The sequence below is a fragment of the Electrophorus electricus genome, chromosome 14 (genome assembly GCF_041902795.1).
Source record: "Electrophorus electricus isolate QZ-2024a chromosome 14, ASM4190279v1, whole genome shotgun sequence".
NCBI lineage: Eukaryota > Metazoa > Chordata > Actinopteri > Gymnotiformes > Gymnotidae > Electrophorus > Electrophorus electricus.
In genome coordinates, this window is record NC_137510.1 from 658,156 (window position 1) to 685,000 (window position 26,845).

At 48.9% G+C, this 26,845-nt stretch overlaps 4 protein-coding genes and 1 non-coding gene across 15 annotated transcripts in view; 3 read left to right on the top strand and 2 right to left on the bottom strand.

The window, feature by feature from the left end:
* The first annotated feature begins 200 nt into the window (after positions 1-200).
* On the top strand, positions 201-5,416 carry atp6v0cb (ATPase H+ transporting V0 subunit cb). The gene is made up of 3 exons (XM_026995871.3): positions 201-451; positions 4,427-4,610; positions 4,747-5,416. The coding sequence occupies exons 1-3, from the start codon at positions 379-381 to the stop codon at positions 4,949-4,951; spliced, it is 462 nt and encodes a 153-aa protein (XP_026851672.1). The 5' UTR covers positions 201-378; the 3' UTR covers positions 4,952-5,416.
* Positions 5,417-6,069: 653 nt separating this feature from the next.
* nubp2 (nucleotide binding protein 2 (MinD homolog, E. coli)) lies at positions 6,070-9,196 on the bottom strand. Its single transcript, XM_026995870.3, has 7 exons — positions 9,113-9,196; positions 8,769-8,887; positions 8,280-8,478; positions 7,742-7,896; positions 7,359-7,469; positions 6,702-6,771; positions 6,070-6,577 (listed from the first exon to the last, which is right to left on the bottom strand). The coding sequence occupies exons 1-7, from the start codon at positions 9,126-9,128 to the stop codon at positions 6,441-6,443; spliced, it is 807 nt and encodes a 268-aa protein (XP_026851671.2). The 5' UTR covers positions 9,129-9,196; the 3' UTR covers positions 6,070-6,440.
* A 1-nt stretch (position 9,197) lies between these two features.
* On the top strand, positions 9,198-17,888 carry LOC113567771 (uncharacterized). Of its 9 annotated transcripts, none has more exons than XR_014116849.1 (4): positions 9,198-9,995; positions 10,099-12,781; positions 13,517-13,642; positions 16,235-17,027. It is a non-coding gene; the product is annotated as an uncharacterized LOC113567771 (transcript). The 9 variants fall into 9 exon arrangements; XR_014116850.1 differs by adding an exon at positions 15,315-15,521 and having other exon boundaries at positions 9,340-12,781; XR_014116855.1 differs by adding an exon at positions 15,315-15,521 and having other exon boundaries at positions 9,340-12,781; positions 13,517-13,619.
* eme2 (essential meiotic structure-specific endonuclease subunit 2) lies at positions 16,708-20,312 on the bottom strand. 2 transcript variants are annotated; one of them, XR_004776571.2, is made up of 9 exons: positions 19,904-20,312; positions 19,697-19,818; positions 19,341-19,424; positions 19,084-19,199; positions 18,878-18,947; positions 18,546-18,661; positions 18,051-18,240; positions 17,428-17,771; positions 16,708-17,340 (listed from the first exon to the last, which is right to left on the bottom strand). XR_004776571.2 is itself a non-coding variant. In XM_035530761.2 (8 exons), the coding sequence occupies exons 1-8, from the start codon at positions 20,310-20,312 to the stop codon at positions 17,616-17,618; spliced, it is 1,263 nt and encodes a 420-aa protein (XP_035386654.2). In that variant the 3' UTR covers positions 16,708-17,615. The 2 variants fall into 2 exon arrangements, 1 of the variants encoding a protein (XP_035386654.2); XM_035530761.2 differs by having other exon boundaries at positions 16,708-17,771.
* Positions 20,313-20,381: 69 nt separating this feature from the next.
* The window catches only part of mfsd1l (major facilitator superfamily domain containing 1-like), a 30,496-nt gene continuing 24,032 nt past the window's right edge, over positions 20,382-26,845 (top strand). Inside the window, exons 1-7 of one of the 2 annotated variants that reach the window (XM_035530760.2) lie at positions 20,503-20,641; positions 20,749-21,089; positions 21,204-21,304; positions 21,726-21,832; positions 21,956-22,011; positions 23,961-24,101; positions 26,631-26,789. In XM_035530760.2, the coding sequence (XP_035386653.2) occupies positions 21,068-21,089; positions 21,204-21,304; positions 21,726-21,832; positions 21,956-22,011; positions 23,961-24,101; positions 26,631-26,789 (586 nt within the window). In that variant the 5' untranslated portion in view covers positions 20,503-20,641; positions 20,749-21,067. Of the gene's footprint in view, positions 20,642-20,748; positions 21,090-21,203; positions 21,305-21,725; positions 21,833-21,955; positions 22,012-23,960; positions 24,102-26,630; positions 26,790-26,845 lie in introns of both variants that reach the window. The other variant, XM_081695962.1, reaches the window with a different exon arrangement.

The following is a 26,845-nucleotide window of genomic DNA, read 5'->3' on the forward strand; positions in this document are numbered from 1 at the left end:
TCGTTTCAAAAGGAGAAACGTTGCAGGAATCTTAACAGAACTGAGAACCGTGAGAGACAGAGACATTTGTGCTCAAGGCAAAAAGCAAAAGGCAAACAGGGATATTAGGCGAAACCTGGCCGCGGTATAACGTTTTAACGGCGATACTCGGCTGCAGCGCCCACGTGACTGGACGGGCGCGTCCATGTAGTCACGTGGGTTCTTTCCGTGTCGCCATTTTGTGTCCTGCTCTGGGTATTTAACCGTCCTGCCCCTCTACGTCAGCGATACAGGAGGTGTCCTGCTCTTATACGTTAACTTTACGCCGCCGTCTGTCCCCAGACTGCTTTACCGTGAGAGTCCTGTCTGCCTTCCTGCGGTGTTTATCTCAGCGGGGTCATGTCCAGCGGAGCGCCCTTATACTCGCCCTTCTTCGCCGTGATGGGCGCGTCAGCCGCGATGATCTTTAGCGGTAAACACACACACACACACACACACACACAGTCTCGTCGATATCTGCTGTGAGCGCTGTTGGCGGGTATGTGTGCCGTGGCTAGGCAGGCTAGCTTAACTGTCACCAGCTGGATGGCGTCAGCTGGCTGTGTAAAGGCGTTAGCGCTGTAGTTTGCTAGTAACGCACTAGATGCTACATAAAGCGTGAAGAGACGTTATAAACGCTGCCGCTTTAGCCTGGCTAACGACGCCGTGCGACGTTATAAACGCTGCCGCTTTAGCCTGGCTAACGACGCCGTGAGACGTTATACACGCTGCCGCTTTAGCCTGGCTAACGACGCCGTGCGACGTTATACACGCTGCCGCTTTAGCCTGGCTAACGACGCCGTGAGACGTTATACACGCTGCCGCTTTAGCCTGGCTAACGACGCCGTGAGACGTTATAAACGCTGCCGCTTTAGCCTGGCTAACGACGCCGTGAGACGTTATACACGCTGCCGCTTTAGCCTGGCTAACGACGCCGTGAGACGTTATACACGCTGCCGCTTTAGCCTGGCTAACGACGCCGTGAGACGTTATACACGCTGCCGCTTTAGCCTGGCTAACGACGCCGTGAGACGTTATAAACGCTGCCGCTTTAGCCTGGCTAACGACGCCGTGAGACGTTATACACGCTGCCGCTTTAGCCTGGCTAACGACGCCGTGAGACGTTATACACGCTGCCGCTTTCGTGAGACGTTATACACGCTGCCGCTTTAGCCTGGCTAACGACGCCGTGAGACGTTATATACGCTGCCGCTTTAGCCTGGCTAACGACGCCGTGAGACGTTATACACGCTGCCGCTTTAGCCTGGCTAACGACGCCGTGCGACGTTATACACGCTGCCGCTTTAGCCTGGCTAACGACGCCGTGCGACGTTATAAACGCTGCCGCTTTAGCCTGGCTAACGACGCCGTGAGACGTTATACACGCTGCCAATGTTTTTTTGAGACATTAGCTCAACTAGACCCAGCTGAGACACTGACACCACGGAAACATGACCGCTAGCGAGTTGGCCAGTTTACTGTCAGCCAGCTGGGTTAAGGGATCTACGCTGCCGGCTCTTGCATACTGTGGGTTGAGTCCTAACTCCTAAAACCCACTTCTGTCCCTGATGAGCTCAGCGCGGTTATAGGCGAGCTGTGACCCTGCTCTCCGGACACGCTTTCATCCAGGGACTTACACCCACCACTGAACACGAGTAACTGAGCGTTCCGGGCTTGCCATTCCCTGACACATTACCGTGGCGGCTTTGGCGGACGAGATTCCCGTCGGTGGCTTGTTATCAGCGATCTTGGCGTAGATTACCGTCATGCGCGCGCCCTTTTCTGAGGCCTGGCGACTGCGTGGTGCGCATGACGTTCTGCGCTCCTGTGCAGGACTGGACGGCACGTTTTCCTCCTGATAGTTTTACTGTTAACGGTTGATTAACGATTTATCCTGTTAGAGCCGGTATCCGTTAGGAGAGGTGGCGCGTGGACTGGATTCACAGCTGATGTTCAATCTGACCATTAATTGACCTCAGTGAGCGATTTACGATGATCTGGAATCAGTTGGAACGCCGACCTGTTTTGAGTGCGTGTGCGCAGGTGGGAGGCACGTGGAGGCTGCTGAGTCGCTGATGTTTTATTTGGTGGCGGAGTGTCGCACTAATAAACATGGTCAATAGTGAGAGCAGCTAGAAGGCAAGCAAACTCGCACCCTGCTATCAGAAAAGGCGCAGTGATCTGTGAGGTGATGGCATACGGGGTAGAAGTGCACATACAGGTGACGATAAAATTCGGCCTCCCTGTAAACGTGAGCCAATGTGAATCAGGCCCCCATTGTGTCAGTCCTGGTCCTGCCTCAGCCTTTGTCTGTCTGTCCTGGGTGATTTTATTTTTTTTTTTTCAGAGCATTTACAGCATTTAGCTGACGCTTTTATCCAAAGGGACTTAGAATTATAAGGGTTGAGGACCTTGCTCAGGGGCCCAACAGTGGCAACCTGGCAGTGGTGGGACTTGAACCAACAACCTTCTGATTACTAGTCAAGTACTTTAACGACAGGACAGTGTCTCTGTCCTGGGTCATGCCCCGGCTGCTGTCTGTCCTGTCTGATCGCCTTGTGCTAACGGCTGAGCGGCACTCGGTGCAGCTGGCGGCGATGCTGACTCTCCAGACAGCTCCTGGTTTGTGGCGGGTGAGGTAGTTTCCTCACGCGCTGTAGCGCCGTGTGTTGCAGTAGCTCAGAACCGGAGGCGTGAGTACCAACCGACAGGCTCACGGACACTTGCGGAAACAGGGCCGCGGCAAACCTGGTCTGTGGACGTGGAGAGGGGAGTTAACGTACAACTCGCTCTGATCACACACGCACACTTCCCCACTGTCTGTACCCAACACGCACTGCTACGGGACATGTTCTACCCCAGATTACACACTTCACCCCAGATTTAAAACACTGGAGGACAAACTCTTGCTACGGATCTTGCACACAGAACAGAGTCCACAACATACTGAAAAATATCCATGATTACGTATTTAATCTAGCATGATTAGTAATGCAGTATGTGTATACACCTTACTATATAGAGTGTATAAATAGTACTGGTCATGTGATGGAGAGCAACCCAGAGAGAATGGGAGAGAGGAACAGTGGTGTTATGAGGAAGTGTTACTCATTGATGGAACTTGTGCGGATATATTTTTGCTCGATGTGGAAAATCCCAGTGCGTACAAATATGCGCTCACAGCAAATGCTGCATAAAGATAAGGTGTGTGTGTGAGACTCAGCAGCACCGGTTGTGAACAGTGAAGCTCTTTCTGTGGGCTGTATTGTTGCTATCTCCATCCCTACCCCATCAGACCTGACCAATATAACAAAGCTCCCCTCACCAAGATGAGGGCTAAACACAGTACTGAGCCTCTACAGCCTAATGACTGGTCTATACAGGCCACGGGCTGTTGATGTGTGTGACGTGTTAATTTAATACTGACGGAGAAATCGCTCCCTTACCGTCGAGAGATCCGTTTTCTAGTTTTAATGTGCATTTAAGGGATCAGCAGTATCTTGCGCTCTCTCTATCTCTCTCTCTCGCTCGCGCTCCCTCACAAACCCACCTCCATCTCCTAGAGCCTTCTGTTGTTGATGCTGACATGGAGATCTGGAGAGAGATGCTGAGGGACCAATGATGGTGTAAACACCCCCACCTGTGCGCGCGCACACACACACACACACCTGCTGTGTGGGATGGAGGAAAGGGGGAGAGAGCGTTTCAGAGCCAAAGGGGTGACAACAGGAGACCACTACATGGGGGGGGGGGTGTGTGTGTACGCGTATACAGCCCCACCTATGTGGTGGTCTCCTGTTGTCACCCAGTTGGTGCGTGGAGGTGGTGGTGTTGTAGAATGTGAGTGTCCATGGTGAGGGCGTCCCTCTTCCTGCCGGGTGTAGCGAGCCACTGTTGGGAATGCGGATGCTAAACTCCTCCTCTCCACTCGCACAGTTGAGTAATGAATGAGTTTAACATACTGGAGGTTTTCACACATTACATCATATGCAGTCCTTAAGTGAAACCTGGAGGACCCTCGCAGAACTGAATGCCAATACACCCTCACTTTCTGCAGCTGTATCTCGCTCTCACACACTGCTACATGCACATGCGTTGACACTCCAGAATGTCTCTTCCCCTTTTGCTCTCCAATGCACTCTCGCTCTCTTGCACTCTCCTCTGTTCTCTAACTAACCATCTTTGTCTGAACCCTGTTTTCTCCAGGCTACACTTGGCGCCTTATCACACATTTATTAGTTAGTGTTCTCTCTGAGCTGGTCCCGGGTCTGTGGTGGTGTTAACAAGTGATGTTACAGGAGTCTCTCCCTCCCTCCAGTGTCCTGTTGGCTCATTCTTCTGTGCAGTAACAAAGGTTCAGTCAGCTGTGTGTGTGTGTGTGTGTGTGTGTGTGTCTCTGTCTCTGTAGCGCTGGGCGCGGCATATGGCACGGCTAAGAGTGGCACTGGCATCGCTGCCATGTCTGTGATGCGGCCGGAGCTGATCATGAAGTCCATCATCCCTGTGGTGATGGCGGGAATCATCGCCATCTACGGGCTCGTGGTGGCTGTCCTCATCGCCAACAGCATCTCTGCTGACATCACCCTCCATAAGTGAGTCTCCCCGCACACACACGTATGCTAACAGTCCTGTGTAAATGTCTGTCTGGACTTTTGCACTTTTTCTTCAAAATGCAGAGATGTTGTTCTCCAGGCATTCATTCTCTTTTCTCTCCATGTGTGCGCATAGGAGTTTCCTGCACCTGGGGGCGGGGCTAAGCGTCGGACTGAGTGGGCTCGCGGCTGGCTTTGCCATCGGCATTGTGGGTGATGCGGGTGTGCGTGGCACCGCCCAGCAGCCTCGCCTGTTTGTGGGGATGATTCTGATCCTCATCTTTGCTGAGGTGCTGGGGCTCTATGGCCTCATCGTAGCCCTCATCCTCTCCACCAAATAAACTACAGCTCCCAGCATGCAGTGGGGCTGGCTGGCTCCAGGGACAGGGACCGCAGAAAAGGGAGGGCCGTGGATTAGGGGGTGGGCGGAGCAGCAAAGAAGAATAAAGGGTATCTAATAATCGAATGAGCCGAGAGGGGGAGCGGTCTCCTGTTAGAAAATGGATCTGATTCGGTGATGTGTACAGAATTTCAATCTGATTGGATGTAGTGAGCCTGTCTGTCCAGTAGCTGTTTTTGTTTTAAAGTCCTTCTGGTCATGCTCATGAGTGTTCTCCCACCCCATGAGGAGGGACGTGTCTGGCTGCATTTTCCCATTCTGTCATGCTGATTTTGAATGTTTTGACTTCATGATGTTGTAATGTTTGTAAATTTGTGAGGGGAGATCTGAGATTCATATGGCTGCATTAATTTTTTTTGTCACCGATTTTTATTTATACAAACATTAAAATTGTTCAAGGATTGTGTACATGAATCCCTGACAGTAAAAATATACACAAGTATGTGGGTTTATTCGGGGATGTTAGTGGCTTGGCACCCCTAGAGTTGTATACTGGCGCAAGCGAAGGCCCTCCCTGCCCTACGCAAGTGTATGTGTGTCTCTTGTATGTGGCGTCTGACTACATTAAAGACGTGCACCCTTCACAGGCTCTTGGAGGGGGACGTAGCCAGACGTACTGCTGTCCTGTTGCTGTGGGTGGAGGTGAAGGTGTACGAGAGAGACTGTGTTATGGGGTGGAAAGCACACATCTGTACACTTAATGAAACTCCAGCCTGTCAGTCTACATGTGTCTGGTGTCTGGATTTCTATTTAAATTTCAATATTCTCATTTTTAAATAAATGATTTTGTATGATGTCAGCAGTAGTTTAAAATGTTAAATGAACACAGTTTAAATGCAAAGTGAAACTTATCCATGTTGCTTCCACCATGTGGGTGTAACAAAATTTGTCGAGAACTAAAGAATCACTGGATTACTAATTAATCAGATAATCTTCACCCAAGTCAGATGTTTGTCATTAAAGTCAGGTGCCTGTAGCAGTAGCATGAGGGTGAGGGAGTGTTGAGGATAAATGTGTTTCCTCTTCACAGATATGAGGCGTAACTCCAAAAGCCCAAACTCTAGGGAGATGACTAGGTTCCTTTAATTTCAGTTCTTACAAAAACAAAAGTCAACACACTGACACCGTCATTCATAAATAACCACAGAAACAGAACTGAAGAAAGTAGCTCAGCTGGTATGTGACCATTCATTATTATTAATTCCCATCACTAGGTCTGGGCCTTCTGAGTTGTCTGGAGGTCTTCCGGTCTGTCGTCTGTATCCAGACTGGCCGTGTTCAAAGGGCACCTGTTGCACCCGTCCTACAGAATGGGGTAAGGGGTGGAGCTGAGTGACTCACACCTGTCCTGCCAGCGACAAAGTCTGTCCAGCACTCTGAGACTGCTAAGGCAACAACGCCGACGCTGCAGGTGGTGATGAAGGTTAGTGTCAGTGATCCAGGGCATGCAGCAGTGTCTCTGCTACAGCTTGCAGGGCAGTGTAAGTGGCGCTCTCTGGAAACGCCTGCAAGAAGTCCCGCCCCTCCTCCATACTGGCACTCAGGAGTGGATCCAGGGGCACAGAGCCTGCGTGTGCGCACACACACAGCAGTCAGACCAATGCTCATTATCACATGGGACGGGGACATCTACAGTGGGGTCTCAGGACTAGTGTGTAGGGTGGGGCCATAATAAGGTGGCAGAGACTTACCCAGAAACACAGACCCTGTGAGCTTTGCCAGCTCCTCCCCTCCTCCCTTGGAGAAGATACTGGTGCACTCCTAAAGCAGAGACATGCACGCCCAGACACATACACAGACACACTTGGTTTCCATCTGCGGTGTCTACAGCGCTGATCTTCCACTGCCATCGGCCTGTAGATGGTACTGTGAAGTCAAGACGAGCACAGCGTGTGTATGTAACTACATTCACACCAGCAGTGAAGGGATAAGACAAAGGGCCCAAACGTTTTCAGTGACAGCAGGGAGCGCTACCGTTTGGGAACGTGACAAAGCTGAACAAATTGTAACTTTACGCAAATTAGCATCAAAGCGATGCCATGACCAATAAGACGGAGCAAGGTGGTGCTACCTCATCGCTGCTCAGAAACGGTGGCGACACTGTTGGTTCCTAGTAAGCACGAGTAACCAGGAGTAACCACCAGTAAACACCAATATCTAGGAGTAACCTGTAACCACTTGGCATCTGTGAAGTCATGGCTCCTAAAGTTCAGCTTGAGTCTGGACACAGACAGACCTCATTTTAGACTATAAGCCACAAATGATTGGGGTGATGAGAGGAGAAATGCCACTGCTGATGTGAATAGAGTGAGTGAGTGTGTGTTTGTGTATGTGTGTGTGAGACATACTGAGCAGTGTGGACAGACAAAGCCACTCATGTTTTCTACAATGCCCAGAATCTTCACTCCGGTCTTCTTACAGAACGTGATCTCACGACGCACATCTCCAGTTGATACTGCCTAACACGCACAAACACACACACAGTGAATGAATTAATTTTCTATTTATTGTACTGTAACTGTACTTTGGATACAGACGTGTTTGTTGTTACAGCTACATGTCCCTACTGGGTCCAGTAAGGGGTTCTCTAGTCTGTACTGGGCCCTGAAGACCCTGAACACCATCAATGTTTACATAGGTTTCCTCTAAACTGCTGGATGTAGTGATGGGAGTGCAGCCAGCAGATTAGCTCCATCTACCTGTGTACCTGTATCTGTGAGTGGGCGTGTACCTGTGGGGTGGTCACGAGCACTGCTCCATCCACTCTGTGCTTGCCTAGTTTCTCCAGAACAGCCAGGTGCTCATCAGACGTCCCTGGAGGCGTGTCCACTAACAACACATCTAATTCGCCCCACACAACGTCACTCACAAACTGACCAATCAAAGCTGAGGAAGGAACATCATGAGAGAAAGAGAAAATAAAGAAAGTCACCTACAGTGTCCCTACGCAGCTAAGGGAACAGGCTGCTGGTGAGCTAGTGTGTCAGATACAGACGTGTATGTGGCGTCTTTACACCACAGCTATACCAGACAAACTACACTACTACTCTATGAATACAACCTCTCTCGTGTTCACACACTCTCACTCACACACACAGGTGGTCTTACTGGAATGCATTTTAGAGCACAGAAGTTTCAAAACTTTGCAGGATCTGGTTCTTTATGTTTTGCACTTTACTTTATCCACATAAACAGCAACCGTCAAACGTGACCTCTTCACCTGACCCGAACCCCTGTGACCGTGATGACAGGAAGACCAAAGGTTAGACCTGTCTTTCTGGGTCCTCTCCAGACGATGGCCTCGTCAGGGTCCTCGAGCAGGAAGCCTACACTCATGAGCGCAAGCGTCTGCTGTGAGCCTGCGTACACAGGCACCCAGCCTGCATCACACTGGTGAACGTGCTGATTAGCCATGCCCAGCATGCGCGGGATGCTCGGACCGCACAGGTCCACGTCCAGGACGCCCACCTAACAGAGCGCGGAGAACGCACGTGAGGTACTTCACTCACACTCACACATACTCACTCTCACACACACACACACACACACACACACACACACACACACACACACACACACACACTCCCCCTCTCTCTCTCTCACACACACACACACACACAAACACTCACTCCCTCCCTCTCACACACACACACACACACACACACACACTCACACTCACTCTCTCTCTCACACTCACTCCCTCTTTCTCACACACACAAAATGAAGCGCGAGTTTATTTGTGCGTGTTCGTGCGGTACCTTCTTCCCCGCGTGTTGCAGCGCGAGGGCCAGCTCGGTTGTGATGGTGCTCTTACCGACTCCGCCTTTACCGGACATAACCAGGACCACGTGCCGAACGTTTCGCAGGTTTCCCGGATCTGGGAGAAAGGAGGCGTGGTCAACGGAAATCCAAAGGTATGGATGCTATGCGTCACGTGCCGGGATGAGGACGGTAGTTAGCTGCTCCTCTAACAGCAGCGACGCGGGTAACGTTTATGCAAACGCGTCACGATGAGTCACAGTGACGAGCAGCGCGGTGTGGCTTTATCCGCGTCGCTTACAGCTACAAAGCACGAGAAAAGAAACCAAGAGCAGAACCTTACCGCTCGCGACCTCCATGTTTTCTGCAACAGAACCACGTGACAGTTCGTCAGCCCAAAGCAGCCATTCGGATTAAGGGACACGACGCAGCACCCGCCTCAAAGTGGTTTATACCAATCATATGCGAGTATTCACGCCCAGCACTTGTTTCATTGGTTACTGTGCGTGGGCGCGCTCGTCCCGAGTGTGACCGCCCCCTCCTGGTCGGCCGTGTGTAGCGCATGTCGCGTGTGCGGAGGTGATTCAATAAGGCTTGATCAGGGAATATGTCACTAAACGAGTGAACTTGGATGTGCGATTAAATGCTTCAAGACCAAAGAGCGTGCGTTCATGCAGGCGGAGGTGCAGGGGCCTCCAGCAGGCGTTGGTGTGAATTTCAGAAGTTTAAAATCAGCCTGCGCACTTTGGGATTTCGCAAGACGTGTTCGGTACAGACTGTGAAGGCTGTTTACAAAGTTGTGTTTATGCTTAATTTACGGTTTAAGTTCCAGATCCAGTGCTGTTAAATGTTGAATACTGCGGTTGGTGAGAGGAGCGTTTCAGAATTCCTCCGTTACGTCGTTTGTTTGTTTGAAGCGCGACTGTCACTCAGCTACGGTGATCTTAACAAGCAGCGCTGATGAGAACACGAGAGATGTGTTTAGCAGCAGATGACCCGGCCAGCAGGCGTCCGCGCGCTCCTGTAACCCAACGCGAGACCGTTACCGAGTTATCGATATTGCTCCACAGTCTGCGCGGGTTTCATCAATAGCGCGAGGCGAGCAGAGGCCCGGGTGTAGTGCAGCTGTTCTTTAACGGAGCTTTGTCAGGTGTGCCAGAGCAGAGCAGTGCTCCAAGCCCAAAACTAGCCCTGCGTGACCCACAAACATTGTCTACAGTGTCTGGGTGTGTACCTGTATCTGTAGATGCAGAATCATTAGTTTTATTCAACTAACTTAATTATATTATATAAATAGAATATTTAATATTTCATTATTGTGTGTTCCAGCCCTACATCTTGGCGTAAAGAAACTGAACAGCATGTACATACAAATCTGGAATATTACTCTGTATACCAAACTGGACAGGGCATGGGGAAATGGGACTGGGGGGACTGGGAGGACTGGGAGGACTGGTGGGATTGGGAGGACTGGGGGGACTGGGAGGACAGCTCTGTGGTGCTGCACAGAGATCCTGTTATGGAGACACAGCAGCTCACACACTTCAGTAGTGAAGCTCATCCGAACTGGAAACTGGGGACACAAGTCACAGAGCAGCACACACACACTAATCAGACCGTGTGTGTGAGTGTGTGTGTGAGTGTGTGTGTGTGTGTGTGTGTGTGTGTGTGTGTGTAACCTCTGATTTCAGAAACATTTCATTATTCATCAGTTCCAGACCTCGGAAAGTTTTCTTACAGTAAATTAGTTTTAATATTAACAATGTTTTAAAATAATAATATGTTTTAATATTGTAATAATATGTCTTAATACTCTAATATGTTATAATATTCTAATAATGTTTGAATTATTCCAGGTTGCTCCAGCTTTTTTCTTTGTGTTTTCGTCTGATCACTGGTTTATTGTTCACACTGATTCACTGTTTTGCTACGTCATAACTTCACTAAGCACAACTTTAACCGACTACATGGCTGGATTTTTGTCTGCTGTGTATTGAGGCTTGTAGTGCTGCTACCTGCTGTACTCACACTGGAACAGCCAAACAGGACTCTTTCCTCCTCAGATTCCTGCCTGTTGTTATTCTACTTCATCCGAGTCTCCACTCTAACGTGTTGTTTTTATTTTGTCCTGACGAGTAGATTAAACTGTCTCGACTGTGGTTATGTGTTTATCTGACCTGCTTGTGTCTGAGTGGTTTTGTGGTTCAGCTGTGCCAGCATGTGTACCCACACCAGTTGGAACATGTTACCACCACATTCCAAGAGAAGACTTCTCTTAACCTTGTCCTAAAGAAGCTTGTTTTTCTCTACCCTCCTGAGCCTGGTTGATAGGTCATATTTCTTACCCTGAGGTCTGCTGAAGCCTACCCAGGATCCTTTGCAGAGGCCTCTCCAGAGTTCTCACACACAGCAGATCGCGGGAACACACAACCCAAAAGTTAATGAACCTACACTGGCTCCTGGTCCATTATCGCATACACTGTAACATCTCACTCGTGGATTTTAAAGCTGTGTGTGTTCTGGGCCTGGTTCCCTGTCTGCTCTGCCATTCAAACATAATCCCTCACGCTCCCTCCGGTCTGATGTTCACCACACGTGTGGTGATGGAGCGTTTAGCGCTGCAGGCCCAAAGCTGGAGCTCCGCCCCTTACACCTCTGTCTCCGCCCATCACTCTCCACCTTCAGGGAGCTTTTAAAAATGTTTCTCTTTCAAACTGCTTTTCCTGATCTGTAAATCTTCTTATTGCCTCACTGCTTTGTTATTTTAGCATAGTTGTGTTTTGTCCTGCCGTTCTCTCACTGCCTCTTACCATGTTTTAATCTGTTTTAAATTTTCTTTTCTTTTATTTTCACAATGTTGTGTTTCAACTGCTGTTCTCTTCTTATAACGCTTATGTTTATTTGCTCTTGTATTATTGATCCAAACAGTTATTCTTCTAGCACTCAAACTGTGCTCAGATTATAAAACAATTATTCTTATTGCTTTGTTATCTAAAACTTACTGTTAGAATTCTGCTTCCAGCTACTGACTAATGGTCATAACCGCTGAAAAAATCTGATATGGTATGTTGTCACTCGTGTGTGTGTGTGTGTGTGTGTTAGTTAGTAACCCAGTAGGGTATTCTGGGCCTTCAGTGACTTGGGGGGGGGGGGGGGGGGCTTGGTCAGCCAAGTTAGCATGTCCAGCTGGACTGGTGGGAGCTGTCACATATGGGCAAAGGGTCGAATGTGTGTGTGTGTGTGTGTGTAAAAGAGAGAGAGAGAGAATATGAGAGTGTGAGTGTGTGTGTGTGAGAGAGGAGGGCAGAGGCTGAGAGAAGTGTGTGTGTGTGTGTGTGTGTGTGAGTGTGAGTGTGTGTGTGAGAGAGGAGGGCAGAGACAGAGAAGTGTGTGTGTGTGTTGGTGGGTGAGCAGTGGGATTAATGCTGTTGTATGTGCCTGTGTATGTCAAGCTTTCCTTTCTCTTTGTGTGCTTGTATAACTGTGTGTGTGTGTGTGTGTGTGTGTGTGTGTGTGAGCAGTCAGAGGCGTCTCGGAGGTGTATCGGCCTATGATGGTGTGTGTTCCTGCAGAGGCACCGCTGGTCGTCCCGGTAACGGGGGAATCGTTCTGCAAGTGTCCCATTCAGACAGACCTCAGATCTGACTCACACCGCATCCCACACACACACACACACACACACACACACACACACACACACACACACACACACACACACACACACACACACACACGAGTGCACATGCAGAGAGGAGCAGTCTGGTAAAGAGTGTGTGTGTGTGTGTGTTTCTGTGTGTTTAGGTATTTCTGGCAGGTCTTGACAAAAGGACTGAATGTGTGTGCAGGCTGTGAGCGGGTGTGGGATGAGGACTGTGAGCTGCTCTAACAGGGCGGTGAACATCTGGACTACAGCCATGGAACAGCAGCCGTGCACGGAAACCAGGAACTCCCACCCGGAATACAGCACTTCTGGGAGATCAAGATTACCTCACCCATATATGGCACCGACATGGTGAGAACTACCGTGCCAGGACACACACACACACACACACACACACACACACACACACTCTCGCACTCACACACACGCGCACACACACCTTTTACTTTGGCATATACCTGTACATATGCTGAGCACTTTTACTGTGAGGAACTAAAACTCTGAATAAAAACTATTTGCTAAGAGGGAACATAGAATTCATATATATGTTTTGGTTTCTTCCTTTTGGAAATCAATTCATATACAGGCCATCAAGTTTAACAAATTTGAACTAATTTCAGTATAAACCATTAGATTCAAATGCCTTTAAGACTATGAAAAGCAGAATTACATCAAGTGCATCCAAACATTTGACTGGTGCTGGGGACTGTCCTACACAGGTACCCACCTGAGATCACCTCACCTGTTCATTTAAAACGCTTAAATGCATGCGCGCACACACTAAATGAAGGTGTGAGACTCCACCCCTCCTACAGAGGTTTACATCAAAGGATCCCAGAGTCTCCTAAAGACAGTCACATGATTCCAGTCACCTGATTCTGGATCCAAAGGTTGAATATTAATCCATGTCATACCTCACTGCTTTACCGCCTCAGTGATGAACTAGATCAGATCACATCAGTGTCTGTCAGTGTAAGCGATACAGACTGATACTTGGATTTAATGTTTACCTGCCATTTAAGTTGATTAGTCTTTTGTCAAACCCACAGTATTGTTCTCTGTCTGGGTGCGTGCGCGCGTGCGTAGGCCTGCTGCATCATAAAGGTGTGAAGGTGGTGTTCTCTTCGTGCTATGGCCAGGTTTCCATCATCGGTCTCCACCTGGACACCTGGCACGGAACCCTCAGCTTGTACGAGAAACGCCGCTGCATTGGTACACGTGCACACACCTGCCACTTTACCCATACACAAAGGGCTGAGGGGAACAGGTGTGAGGGGAGGGGTCAGACAGAAGCCCAACAGGTCCTCACGGAAGGTACTTCTTTAAGGTGCTTCCCTGCCCTGATCAGGGACACCAGGACGGGGGAGGAGTCCACGGGTGAACATTGTTGAGTCACGCGTTAGCTGTTTTCAGAAGGTCTGGACCTTGGTGATAAGACATGGACTCTGGGACTGTGGAACTTGTGTTGCAGGAAAGAGCCCGAGTTGGTGTGTGAGAGGGACAGGAAGTAGAGTCTCAGGTGTCAAATGTCTCAAACAGGGATGATGTCTCTGATACATGAGCATTCCCACAGAAGACAGGACACAGACAGGGTGGGATACACACTAATGTACTAATATACCCACATACACTAATATACCCACATACACTAATGCACTAATATACCCACATACACTAATGTACCCACATGCACTAATGTACCCACATGCACTAATGTACCCACATGCACTAATGTACCCACATACACTAATGCACTAATATACCCACATACACTAATGTACCCACATACACTAATGTACCCACATACACTAATGCACTAATGTACCCACATACACTAATGTACCCACATACACTAATGCACTAATGTACCCACATACACTAATGTACCCACATATACTAATGCACTAATGTACCCATATACTAATGCACTAATATACCCACATACACTAATGTACCCACATACACTAATGCACTAATGTACCCACATACACTAATGTACCCACATATACTAATGCACTAATGTACCCACATACACTAATGTACCCACATATACTAATGCACTAATGTACCCACATATACTAATGCACTAATGTACCCACATATACTAATGCACTAATATACCCACATACACTAATGCACTAATGTACCCACATACACTAATGTACCCACATACACTAATGTACACTAATGCACTAATATACCCACATACACTAATGCACTAATGCACCCACATACACTAATGCACCCACATACACTAATGCACTAATGTACCCACATACACTAATGTACCCACATACACTAATGTACTAATGTACCCACATACACTAATATACCCACATACATTAATATACTAATATACCCACATACACTAATGTACCCACATACACTAATGTACCCACATACACTAAGGCACTAATGTACCCACATACACTAATGCACTAATGCACCCACATACACTAATGCACTAATGCACCCACATACACTAATGCACTAATGCACCCACATACACTAATGTACCCACATACACTAATGCACTAATGTACGCACATACACTAATGTACCCACATACACTAATGTACTAATGTACCCACATACACTAATGTACCCACATACACTAATGTACCCACATACACTAATATACCCATACACTAATGTACTAATATACCCACATACACTAATATACCCACATACACTAATGTACTAATGTACCCACATACACTAATGTACCCACATACACTAATGTGCTAATATACCCACATACACATATACTCATATCAGTGGAAGGTCATTCCATTAGACAAGAGGAAAACCTCAATGGGATTGAGTTTTTGAGAGGAGACTGTGGTGTGTGTGTGTGTGTGTGTGTGTGTGTGTGTGTGTTCAGAGTATTTAGACTTTGTGGAGCAGGTGTTTGTGATGCTGCCTTCTACTGAGCCAGAGGTCCCACTCCACACTGTTGGGAATGTTCGATGGGAGTGACTGAGTGGCTTCCCTGGTCTAAACCTGAATTGGGAAATGTTCTTCTGGAATAGGATGTCACTAACAAACACCTTGTTACACCTTGATGCTACCAGAGCGCCACCGGTCGGAGGTCAGTGATCCATCCTGTAATTGAGGAATTGAGGCCCATAAGTTCTGTTCATGTTCTGGGTGAAGAACTGACAACTGGTTGCCATTCGGTGGTGCATTAGATTTGTCGAAATGGGTTTTGGCCAGATACGCTCAGGAGAACCTCCAGGTTGCCTGGTACTGTCTGGTGGATCACCTCCACTTGGACATCTACCAAGCGCACTGAGAGGAAGGGGACATGGATGTAGCATGTCCACATCCTCAATCCGAGAGGCAGCGACAAGACATTACAGAGGCACTGATCCTAGGCATCCCCTTGGATGTTGTCTTGGGAAGAGTTGGGAGAGGCCATGGAGAAAGACTGTAGAGTGGACCAGAAATGTTCAACACCTCAGGAGGAGATGATGGGACATGACCCAAGCTGTTCTGGGCAAGAGTGAGGAAGAGTTCACCTCTACTGAGGATGATGATGAGTGAGGAAGGAAAACCTTGAGGAACTCCTCAACCTAAGATAACACTTTATTGATCCAGAAGGGAAGTTTGACACTCTGAAATTCCCCTTCACAGAAATCTTTAGTAAAAGGCAAAAGGGCAGCAGGAACAGATGAGATTAAACCAGAGATGCTAAAGACCCTGGACAGGGTTGGAGTTACACGGTTAACACCGCACTTCAGTGTGACAAAGAAAACCATGTGTGTCTGTAGCAGTGTGGATGACTCCAGCTTTCTGCCTCAGGTGTGGCTGCCACAGGGCCGCGGAGCACGACCTTCTACCCGATGGCATGCTCCATCGCGTGAAGAGCAGCATAAAGTTGATCTGCTCCAGTTCCACCCCCACCTAACTGCTCTACCTGTGTTGCTCCCGCCTGCGTGACCTCCTGACCTTCCCCTGAGGGCTCTCTCTACAGCGCAGGCACCGGCTTGGCTGGGTGTTCACCCTCATGAGGAGGGACACCTGCACACACACCTGCACACACTCCAACAGTGAAAGCCCCTTGGCTAACTCCACCCTCCCAGGCTAGCCCCTCCCCCTCAGTCATGCTCTGCCTCTCAGTTCATCTTCAGATATCCAGTGGAAGTGTTGTCACAGGATACGACTGAAACACACACACTTTACTCATTTAGTCTATAATGGTGAGAGAGCTTGATTGATTCTCTTAATGCTTTAAAATACCACTCAGAACTACAACATCTCACACACACAAAACAAGCTATTTAAATGTTTATTTTCTATTCTGCCAATTAGCAAAGTCCGTGATGTTAAGCCAAAACTGCAGCGTACAGTAGAGATCACCTGAAGGTTTTTTAAGAAGCTTTTTAGTGTTTTATACATTTTAAACATTTTACTGTTGCCTAGAAATGTGAATTACTTTTTTACCCGAACACAATTGTTTATATACTGTTTTGCTGATAGTAATTGTGTAGATAAACTTCATTAATATGTAGATTTGTACTGGGGCACTTCAATGTTCTTTTGCAAGTTTTCTTACAGCTGTAACAGTTTCAAAACATCATGACAAAAGAATCAATGTAATGAAACACTGTTTTCCTTTAGGGTGAGTGTGTGTGTGTGTGTGTGTGTGTGTGTGTGTGTGTGTGTGTGTGTGTGTGTGTGTGTGTGTGTGTGTGTGTGTGTGTGTGTGTCAAGCCCAGCAGGAACACTAGAATATGATGCGTTTCTGTATTCCTACCAAACAATTCACCATCCTCACATCCTTGTAGTTCTTTCTGTGAGATCTGTGTGGCCTCGTCACACTGTCCTACCTGTATGGTACTCGAAGTGCTGCACAACTTTTCAGGGGTATCCGGGGTTATTCCAGACAGGGCACTGAATGAGCAACTCTGCATGGAGAAAACCAGTCGTGTTTACTTGACAAACCTTAAGCAAAAGTCATTTTTTGAAAGTGCTGAAGTGTCCTGTGTTCATACATCTGATCACTGGAAGGTTGAGTTACAGTCCATGAGTGGCAGAGAGGAATTCGAATGTTTTGTAGTCCCGTGTGAGTGGATACCAGTTTGCTGTGCTACAGCTGTTCCAGTGAATTTTAGAGTTTAAGATCCAGTATCTCTCTCCCTCTCTCTTTGTGTGGGTAGACAGGTCTGTTGCCACAATTCTACTAGTCCAGCACCAGCTGAGAATTCTGGGAAGTCATGAGCCGATAAATGCGATTCGATAGGTCAGGTCCAATGCGCCTTTCTTTGGCCCCGCCTCTCACTGAGAGATCAGCCAATAATCCGCGACACTGTTCTTCTGACTGCGTGTTTTCATAGGCCTGTTTGGTAAAGAAAAGGTGAAAGGAAAACGGAGAACATCTACACCCACCCACCGACGCCCACACCCACCCTACACCCACAGTTTACTGGGACACCAGGACAGAGTGGAGCTGATCAGTGTCTCTGCTTTGCTGAAAGGTCTAACACCCAGAAGACAACTAGTGAGCAGAGGACTAGACTCTCACTGCGCCTGTATGAGATGTTTCTACTATAGTAGCTGTTAAGTTTACTGCCTGTACGGTGAACGAATGAATAAATACTACCTGAATAAATACTACCTGCAGGAGGAGATGAGGTGAGGGGTAGGCGGTCGTTACGGCTGTAGCCATGACAACGCTGACGCGATTCAGCTGCTGTATCTGCCGCAGCCACACCTTGGCTAGGCCACGCCCATCTCGTGCCACCTGCACACCTCCAGCCCAGGAGCCGTCCACGCAGAAACCCAGCACAGACGCCGCACACGCAGCTCTGCACACACACAGGAACAGATTAGACAATTCATACACACCTCCAGCCCAGCAGCCTCCACGCAGAACAGCACAGATGCCTCACACACCCACACCGCTGATGCCTTTCACACACACACCTATGTGACACAGACATGCACCAGCACAGATGGCTCACAGAACACACACACACACACACACACACACACACACTTGTGTATATATATTAAAACACACACCTCATGTCAAAAACAACTCACACAATGCTGAAATTTCACACAGTGCTGAAATAAGGGACTGTGTGTGCTCTGTGTGTGTGTTACTCACTTAAACGGACGTTTAGATAAGGCCTTTGTAATAGCACACACATGATCTGTGACTTCCTGCCAGCCGAACACAAAGTGGACCGACACGTTCCTACACAGCTGCAGGTACACCAGCACCTGGTCACCATGGAAACACAATCACATGAAATCACATGACGTGGGGTAAGTGAATGACTGGGGGGGTGACAAAGGCCAGGGTGGGGTAGTTGCGGGGGTTAGGGTGGAGGCAGGGCAGGGAGAGCCCTGCGTACACTCTGAGTGAAAGGGTCAAAGTCATAGTGAGAAAGGAAGGTCAGACAGGAACTGGAAATGACATCATAAAGGAAATCTGACCTCCTCAATATCGACGTCCAAGAGGCCAAGCTGAGAGCGCGGGCCATCATCATAGTTCTTCGAGCCTCCACTAAACACACAGCCTTGTAATTCTGTATTTGTTTGAGGACTTATTTAAAATCTTAGAAATGTTTATTAATGTTTTAATCTTTACTGGGACACTTAGGGCAAACAACAGTGTCATACAGTGACAGGTGTGTGTGTACCTCTGATCGCTCTGTCCTGTCACCAGCAGTGAGATGACTGTTCCTCTGGTTCTCTTCAGATATTCTGAGAGAGGCTGAAACAGAGACTCCACCCCCTCAGATTCACCATTCAGAGACTAGGAAAACAGCACACGCATAATCACACCACGGGATAATGCCGTCGTAGCTTGTACGGACAAACACAACATTCATGGAGCACACACACAGTCACATACCTTTCATAACTGCAGCTCAGGAATGTTGTGAATTGCTGTTACCTCTTTGATGGACGTCACCATGACGATAAACTCCTCCTGAGAAAACACCATCAGCACCTGATCTTCTTCAACCTCAGTATCATCCTCATCATCAGTCAACAACAACACACACACACACACAGTTCCTTAGCTTGATGCACATGATTAACGCTTTAATAATTAATGATGTACATATTCATGCTTTGGTTTTAACTGATCATTAAGGCTGACCCTTGACTTGGTGGATGCAGTGTTTCTGTGGAAGGTGGTACTTGGTTGTGGTAGTAGTTCCCTAGTGGGTGTGGTAGTTAAACTGCTAGTGCATTGGGACGGTCGTGGTGCATGCAGGTCTGCTTCTGGTCTTCTCCGTCCTGTACCTGAGACAGTCGTCTACGCCAGCTGATGCTGTGTGTGAGCGCGTGGTCCTCTATACAGCTGAGACAGTCCAGACAGTCCAGACACGCCAGCAGGACATCACAGCCAGACTCCTGCAGCAACACTGCAACACACACACACACAGAGGGAGAGTGTGTAGACTGAGGCTGTAGGTTATTTGTTAGTGCGCTCAGGTGTTGTGGACGCACCTGGGTGCACGCGCACCGTCAGGCTCCTCATACAGTTCTCCGGCTGTAAACTCTTCACGTGCTGCACCTCCTCTCTCCTTCTCCGCCGCTTCTCCTCCTTTGCTCTCTCTCTCTCCAATCTTAAAGTCTCTCGCGCTATTTTCCTCTCCTCCGCGCGCATCCTCCTCTTCCGCCCCGGTCCCGTGGACCGAGTGGCGGAGGCGACGCTGGCGTGTCCGGTGCGCGCGCCCGAGCTCTCCGGCAGCGGGGCTGCGCTGGTCGTCGCGGTGCCGCGCACATGTGGCTCGTCCCCGGCGACAGCAACGCTGACGGACACGCACGCGAGATGCCCTTCGGTGTCTTTGAGATCGAGACCCTCCTCCTCCGAGTCTGAAATCTCCCACGTCCTTGCTCGTCTTAAACAGGACATCGCTCGAGCACTAACCGGGCGAATTCACCCGGTGTAACGTCAACACATTCGCGCGCAGTCTCAGTTAGAGATTCGGCCTCCGCCGCCTGGCACGAGCGGAGGGTTTCTACGGGTTGGCGTGAAGGACAAACCTCATGCGCGCAGACACGCGATTCCTCACACACCTACCGGGAGGCGAGTGGACGCGAGCCATAACGGGCTTAAGAAAGTCTTCTTCCATACGTCACGCTTCAGATACTCTCGTAAGGCTTCAAAACAGTTACGCTTCTGTATTGATCCGGGTGTTTTTCCCACTGAGTGAAACTAAGAAACTAAGGCTAATTTTGTAGGTAAGAAGGAACAGCCCAGTACAGTCTTATTGTATTATTATAATGATCACATCTTATTATGAAATTTTAGGAACCATTAACAAGGCATGCTGTCTAAATCCTGACAGGGGCACGTTTATTTATTTCGGCCTCACACGTGATCACTGGACTGCTGTGGTCCCCGCGAGCTCTCGGGCTGGGGCGGTGGGTCACAGTCCTGCACGCTCGCTCACGTGAAGCCGTCATGTGATTCCCAATGGCGTGACATGCACGCGGCCGCGGTAGCGCCTCCTGCTCGTGAGATCGGTAGACCATCTGGCTCCGCCGCTGTCGTCTCCGTCTCACGTGCATGGGCTTGAAACTCTGCCGACTGGAAATCGGAAACGGTGTCCGGAAGCGAACAGCGGAGCAGCGCTGCTGCAGAAGGTGGTAAATAAAGACACGCGGATGGCGAGCCCGGCGGAGAAGGGTAATGACGCTCAGACGGAGGGCTGGCTGAGTTTGGAAAAATCGTAAAATATGCGTCAGATTTAGGATGGTTTTGACAATCTCTCTCTCTCTCTCTCTCTCTCTCTCTTTCCAGCGTACTACCGGTTCGTGGTTCTGTTTTTTAACTGCATGCTCACGTTCGGCTCGTGTTTCTGCTTCGATATTCCGAGCGTGCTGCAGGAGCAGTTCCAAGGGGTGAGGAACAGCCCGAGCACTTACAAAACAACCCAGACACGGTGACACTCCCGTAGCGACCCCCGACAGGGCGACACTCCCGTTACGACCCCCGACAGGGCGACACTCCCGTAACGAACATTTAATTTGGATGTCGCTTAGACTTTGGAATGTGTTAGGAAGGCTTTTCATTTACAGCATTTAGCAGGTCTTGTGCAGAACAACTTGGCCCCAAAAGTTTGGTAAAAGAATAAATGTAATAGACTGATATTTATTAGACTAATATGTATAATGTGTATTAGCTGTATATGACCAGTGGAGACAAACCAATATTACATTAATATGGCCTGTCTAGCCTACCATTGTATATAAACATTGTGTGTGGACACAGCTGAGGTGTGTGTCTGTCTGTCTCACTCTGTACTCTCATACACATTGCCAGAATTTGACGTGTCTGAACTCAACTGTGAGCAATGGAACAAAGTGTGTGGAAGGACTGGGTTTGACCCCACAGGAGTACAACCTACTGTACGCCATCTACGCTTGGACGTGAGTCTCACACACACATGCACACACACACACACACAATGTCTACACCTGGAGACACACACACATGCTTCCCCGTGTTGATCTGATGTTGGAGAGTGTGTGTTTGTGTGTGTTTCCACACAGGAATGCTGTGGTAGTGATCATGGCGGGATTCCTCATCGATAAACTTGGCAACCGCTGTAAGTGTGAGAGGAAAACATGGAATATTTAAACATCTGTCATACCTGGAACACGGATTTCATGTCCCCATGCTTGTGTGTACGTGTGTGTGTGTCTCTCTGCTGTGTGTGTGTCTCTCTGCTGTGTGTGTGTCTCTCTGCTGTGTGTGTGTCTCTCTGCTGTGTGTGTGTCTCTCTGCTGTGTGTGTGTCTCTCTGCTGTGTGTGTGTCTCTCTGCTGTGTGTGTGTCTCTCTGCTGTGTGTGTCTCTCTCTGCTGTGTGTGTCTCTCTCTGCTGTGTGTGTCTCTCTCTGCTGTGTGTGTCTCTGTTGTGTGTGTCTCTCTCTCTGCTGTGTGTGTGTGTCTCTCTCTCTGCTGTGTGTGTCTCTCTCTGCTGTGTGTGTCTCTGTTGTGTGTGTCTCTCTCTCTGCTGTGTGTGTGTGTCTCTCTCTCTGCTGTGTGTGTGTGTGTCTCTCTCTCTGCTGTGTGTGTGTGTCTCTCTGCTGTGTGTGTGTGTGTCTCTCTCTGCTGTGTGTGTGTGTGTCTCTCTCTGCTGTGTGTGTGTGTCTCTCTCTGCTGTGTGTGTGTGTGTCTCTCTGCTGTGTGTGTGTGTGTCTCTCTCTGCTGTGTGTGTGTGTGTCTCTCTCTGCTGTGTGTGTGTGTGTCTCTCTCTGCTGTGTGTGTGTGTCTCTCTCTGCTGTGTGTGTGTGTCTCTCTCTGCTGTGTGTGTGTGTGTCTCTCTCTGCTGTGTGTGTGTGTGTCTCTCTCTGCTGTGTGTGTGTGTGTCTCTCTCTGCTGTGTGTGTGTGTGTCTCTCTCTGCTGTGTGTGTGTGTCTCTCTCTGCTGTGTGTGTGTGTGTCTCTCTCTGCTGTGTGTGTGTGTGTCTCTCTCTGCTGTGTGTGTGTGTCTCTCTCTGCTGTGTGTGTGTGTCTCTCTCTGCTGTGTGTGTGTGTGTCTCTCTGCTGTGTGTGTGTGTGTGTGTGTGTCTCTCTGCTGTGTGTGTGTGTGTCTCTCTCTGCTGTGTGTGTGTGTGTCTCTCTCTGCTGTGTGTGTGTGTGTCTCTCTCTGCTGTGTGTGTGTCTCTCTCTGCTGTGTGTGTGTCTCTCTCTGCTGTGTGTGTGTCTCTCTCTGCTGTGTGTGTGTGTGTGTGTGTCTCTCTGCTGTGTGTGTGTGTGTGTCTCTCTCTGCTGTGTGTGTGTGTCTCTCTCTGCTGTGTGTGTGTGTCTCTCTCTGCTGTGTGTGTGTGTCTCTCTCTGCTGTGTGTGTGTGTCTCTCTCTGCTCTGTGTGTGTGTGTCTCTCTCTGCTCTGTGTGTGTGTGTCTCTCTCTGCTCTGTGTGTGTGTGTCTCTCTCTGCTCTGTGTGTGTGTGTCTCTCTCTGCTCTGTGTGTGTGTGTGTCTCTCTCTCTGCTCTGTGTGTGTGTGTGTCTCTCTCTCTGCTGTGTGTGTGTGTGTGTCTCTCTCTCTGCTGTGTGTGTGTGTGTGTCTCTCTCTCTGCTGTGTGTGTGTGTGTGTCTCTCTCTCTGCTGTGTGTGTGTGTGTGTCTCTCTCTCTGCTGTGTGTGTGTGTGTGTCTCTCTCTCTGCTGTGTGTGTGTGTGTGTCTCTCTCTCTGCTGTGTGTGTGTGTGTGTGTCTCTCTCTCTGCTGTGTGTGTGTGTGTCTCTCTCTCTGCTGTGTGTGTGTGTGTGTCTCTCTCTCTGCTGTGTGTGTGTGTGTGTCTCTCTCTCTGCTGTGTGTGTGTGTGTGTCTCTCTCTCTGCTGTGTGTGTGTGTCTCTCTCTCTGCTGTGTGTGTGTGTGTCTCTCTCTGCTGTGTGTGTGTGTGTGTCTCTCTCTGCTGTGTGTGTGTGTGTGTGTGTCTCTCTCTCTCTGCTGTGTGTGTGTGTGTGTCTCTCTCTCTCTCTGCTGTGTGTGTGTGTGTGTGTGTGTGTCTCTCTCTCTCTCTGCTGTGTGTGTGTGTGTCTCTCTGCTGTAGTCGGCGTGCTCTTCTTCTCCTCCCTGGCAGTGTTGGGGTCCGCCATCTTTGCGCTTGCTTCTCATTTCAAAGGGACGTACCTGCTGCCCCTCATGTTGACCGGACGCCTGCTCTTTGGCTCTGGAAACGGCTCGCTCACCAGTATGACACACACACACCAGTACCACACATTTACATTTACAGCATTTAGCAGACGCTCTTATCCAGAGCGACTTACAAGAGTGTTTTGTCATTTACTCATAGAATATATGCAAGTACTGTACAGTAGGTTAGAATTAAACAAACCAGTGAACTAGAATACTGTAGAATACAGGGATGAATGCTGATACCTACAAGTACAAAATACATGAGGTCTATCTTAAACAATGATAAGTGCTATAAACAATAACTGCTAGAGTTTGTTAAACAACAAACAATACCCTACAGTAAGTATTAATTTAGTCAGTCAATAAGGGAGCAGTGTCAGTTGTCCTTTAAATATTCTGCAAATAGATGCGTCTTCAGTCTGCATTTAAAGACTGCAAGGGACTTGCAGTCTTGATGCTTGTCGTCCATGAGACCTGAAGCAAGGTATTTCAAGCCAAGCCGTACTTGAGGTTCGAAGTACTCGAGGTACAGATCGGGCTTTAACCACTGACCTCATGTATGAAGGGTCTGGTCCATTTTTGGCTTTGTTGGCAAGCATCAAGGTTTTAAATCTGATGCGTGCAGCTACAGGTAGCCAATGAAGGGGGTGCAGCAGCGGAGTAACGCGTGAACTAAAGAAGATTGAAGACCAGTCGTGCTGCTGCATTCTGCACAAGTTGTAGAGGTTTGATGGCTCTTAGAGGAAGACCAGCGAGTAGCGAGTTGCAGTAGTCTAGCTTTGAGATCACAAGAGACTGCACAAGCACCTGGGTAGCTTCCTGCGAGAGAAAGGGTCCAATCCTTCGTATGTTACAAAGGAGGAATCTGCAAGACCGATTTAGATTAGAAACATGAGTTGAGAACGACAACTGGTTGTCCAAAGTTACGCGCAGACCACAGGCAGCTTCGGATGGTGATACCAGGGAGTTCTCAAAGGAAACAGTGAGGTCATGGTAAGGGTTGGGAGTACCTGGGATGAACAGAAGCTCAGTTTTACTGGGGTTGAGCTTCAAGTGGTGGGCTGTCATCCATGACGCGATGTCAGTCAAGCATACCGAGATACGTCTGGAGACCTGCATGTCAGAGGGTGGAAAAGAAAGAAAGAATTGAGTGTCATCAGCATAGCAGTGGTAGGAGAAACCATGGGAAGATATTACATCACCAAGAGAACGAGTATACAAAGAGAAGAGAAGGGGGCCCAATACTGAGCCCTGTGGAACACCAGTGGAGAGTCTACACGGTTTGGATGTGGATCCTCTCCATGTCACCTGATAGGACCGTCCATCCAGATAGGACTGAAACCATCTCCAAGCAGAGCCAGTCACACCAAGCCTGGAGAGAACAGAGAAAAGAATGTTGTGGTTCACTGTGTCAAAGGCTGCTGAAATGTCTAGAAGAATCAAAACAGATGACAGTTTGACATCTTTAGCAGCATGAAGTGTCTCCGTCACTGCTATGAGGGCTGTTTCTGTAGAATGTGGTTTGTATCCAGACTGATTGGGATCATGCAGCTGGTTCTGCATGAGACAAAGAGAAAATTGCTTATAAACTGCTCATTCGAGGGCTTTTGAGAGGAAAGAGAGAAGTGATACCAGTCTGTAGTCGGAGCCGTCAAGTGTGGCCTTCTTGAGGATTGGTACCACCCTGGTGGTTTTGAATGCAGTTGGCACGTATCCAGAAGATAAGGAGTTGTTGATGATGACAGATGAAAGGAAGCAGATCTCATGTGATTGTCTGTAGCTGAGTGGAAGGACTTGGATCCAGCGGACATGTAGTCAGATTGCTGGAAGTCAGGAGTTGAAGAATTTCATCTTAACCAACCAGAGACACCACACACATACCAGTACAGTCATACCAGTACCACACACACACACACACACACCAGTACAGTCATACCAGTACCCCCACACACACACCCCAGTACCACACACGCGAACACCACTACAGTCACACCGGTACAATCACACCAGTACTGCGCACACAGACCAGTACAGTCACACCGGTACCACACACACACACACACACACACCAGTACCACAGTCACACCAGTACTGCGCACACAGACCAGTACAGTCACACCGGTACCACACACACACACACACACACACACACACACACACACACACACCAGTACCACAGTCACACCAGTATTGCGCACACAGACCAGTACAGTCACACCAGTACTGCACACACACACCAGTACAGTCACACAGTACCACACATGCGCTCACACCAGTACTGCATACATGCACCAGTACAGTCACACCAGTACCACACACGCACACCAGTACAGTCACACCAGTACCACACACGCACACCAGTACAGTCACACCAGTACCACACACGCACACCAGTACAGTCACACCAGTACCACACACGCACACCAGTACAGTCACACCAGTACCACACACGCACACCAGTACAGTCTTTTGTGTTTGCAGTCCTGTGTGCAGTGATGGGGTGTGTGAGGATTTCGCAGGACTGAGGGGTGTGTTTGTGGTCCTGTGTGCAGTGATGACGTGTGGGTGTCTCTCTCTCCTGCAGTCGTGCAGAATCGTATAACTGCATTCTGGTTCCGGGGGAAGGAGCTGGCTTTGGCCTTCGGTCTCACGCTGGCGTTTTCCCGCCTTGGATCTGTGCTGAACTTCTTCCTCACACAGCGCTTTGAGACACAATACGGCATGCAGTGGACACTGTGGGGGGGTAGGGTGAACACACACACGTACACCCCACACACACCCCCACACACACACCCCCAC

What these genes read in the sequence shown, in the direction of transcription:
- atp6v0cb (XM_026995871.3), top strand. Translation starts at nt 379, where the DNA reads ATGTCCAGCGGAGCGCCCTTATACTCGCCCTTCTTCGCCGTGATGGGC. An exon ending in AGCCGCGATGATCTTTAGCG is followed by an intron (nt 452 to 4,426) that starts GTAAACACACAC and finishes CTGTCTCTGTAG; the next exon opens with CGCTGGGCGCGGCATATGGC. An exon ending in GCTGACATCACCCTCCATAA is followed by an intron (nt 4,611 to 4,746) that starts GTGAGTCTCCCC and finishes GTGTGCGCATAG; the next exon opens with GAGTTTCCTGCACCTGGGGG.
- nubp2 (XM_026995870.3), bottom strand. An exon ending in TGCAACACGCGGGGAAGAAG is followed by an intron (nt 8,479 to 8,768) that starts GTACCGCACGAA and finishes GCGCTCTGTTAG; the next exon opens with GTGGGCGTCCTGGACGTGGA. An exon ending in TGCTCGTGACCACCCCACAG is followed by an intron (nt 7,470 to 7,741) that starts GTACACGCCCAC and finishes TGTGCGTGTTAG; the next exon opens with GCAGTATCAACTGGAGATGT.
- eme2 (XM_035530761.2), bottom strand. Translation starts at nt 20,312, where the DNA reads ATGTCCTGTTTAAGACGAGCAAGGACGTGGGAGATTTCAGACTCGGAG. An exon ending in TGGTGACGTCCATCAAAGAG is followed by an intron (nt 19,200 to 19,340) that starts GTAACAGCAATT and finishes CTGTTTTCCTAG; the next exon opens with TCTCTGAATGGTGAATCTGA. An exon ending in ACAGGACAGAGCGATCAGAG is followed by an intron (nt 18,948 to 19,083) that starts GTACACACACAC and finishes CTGTGTGTTTAG; the next exon opens with TGGAGGCTCGAAGAACTATG.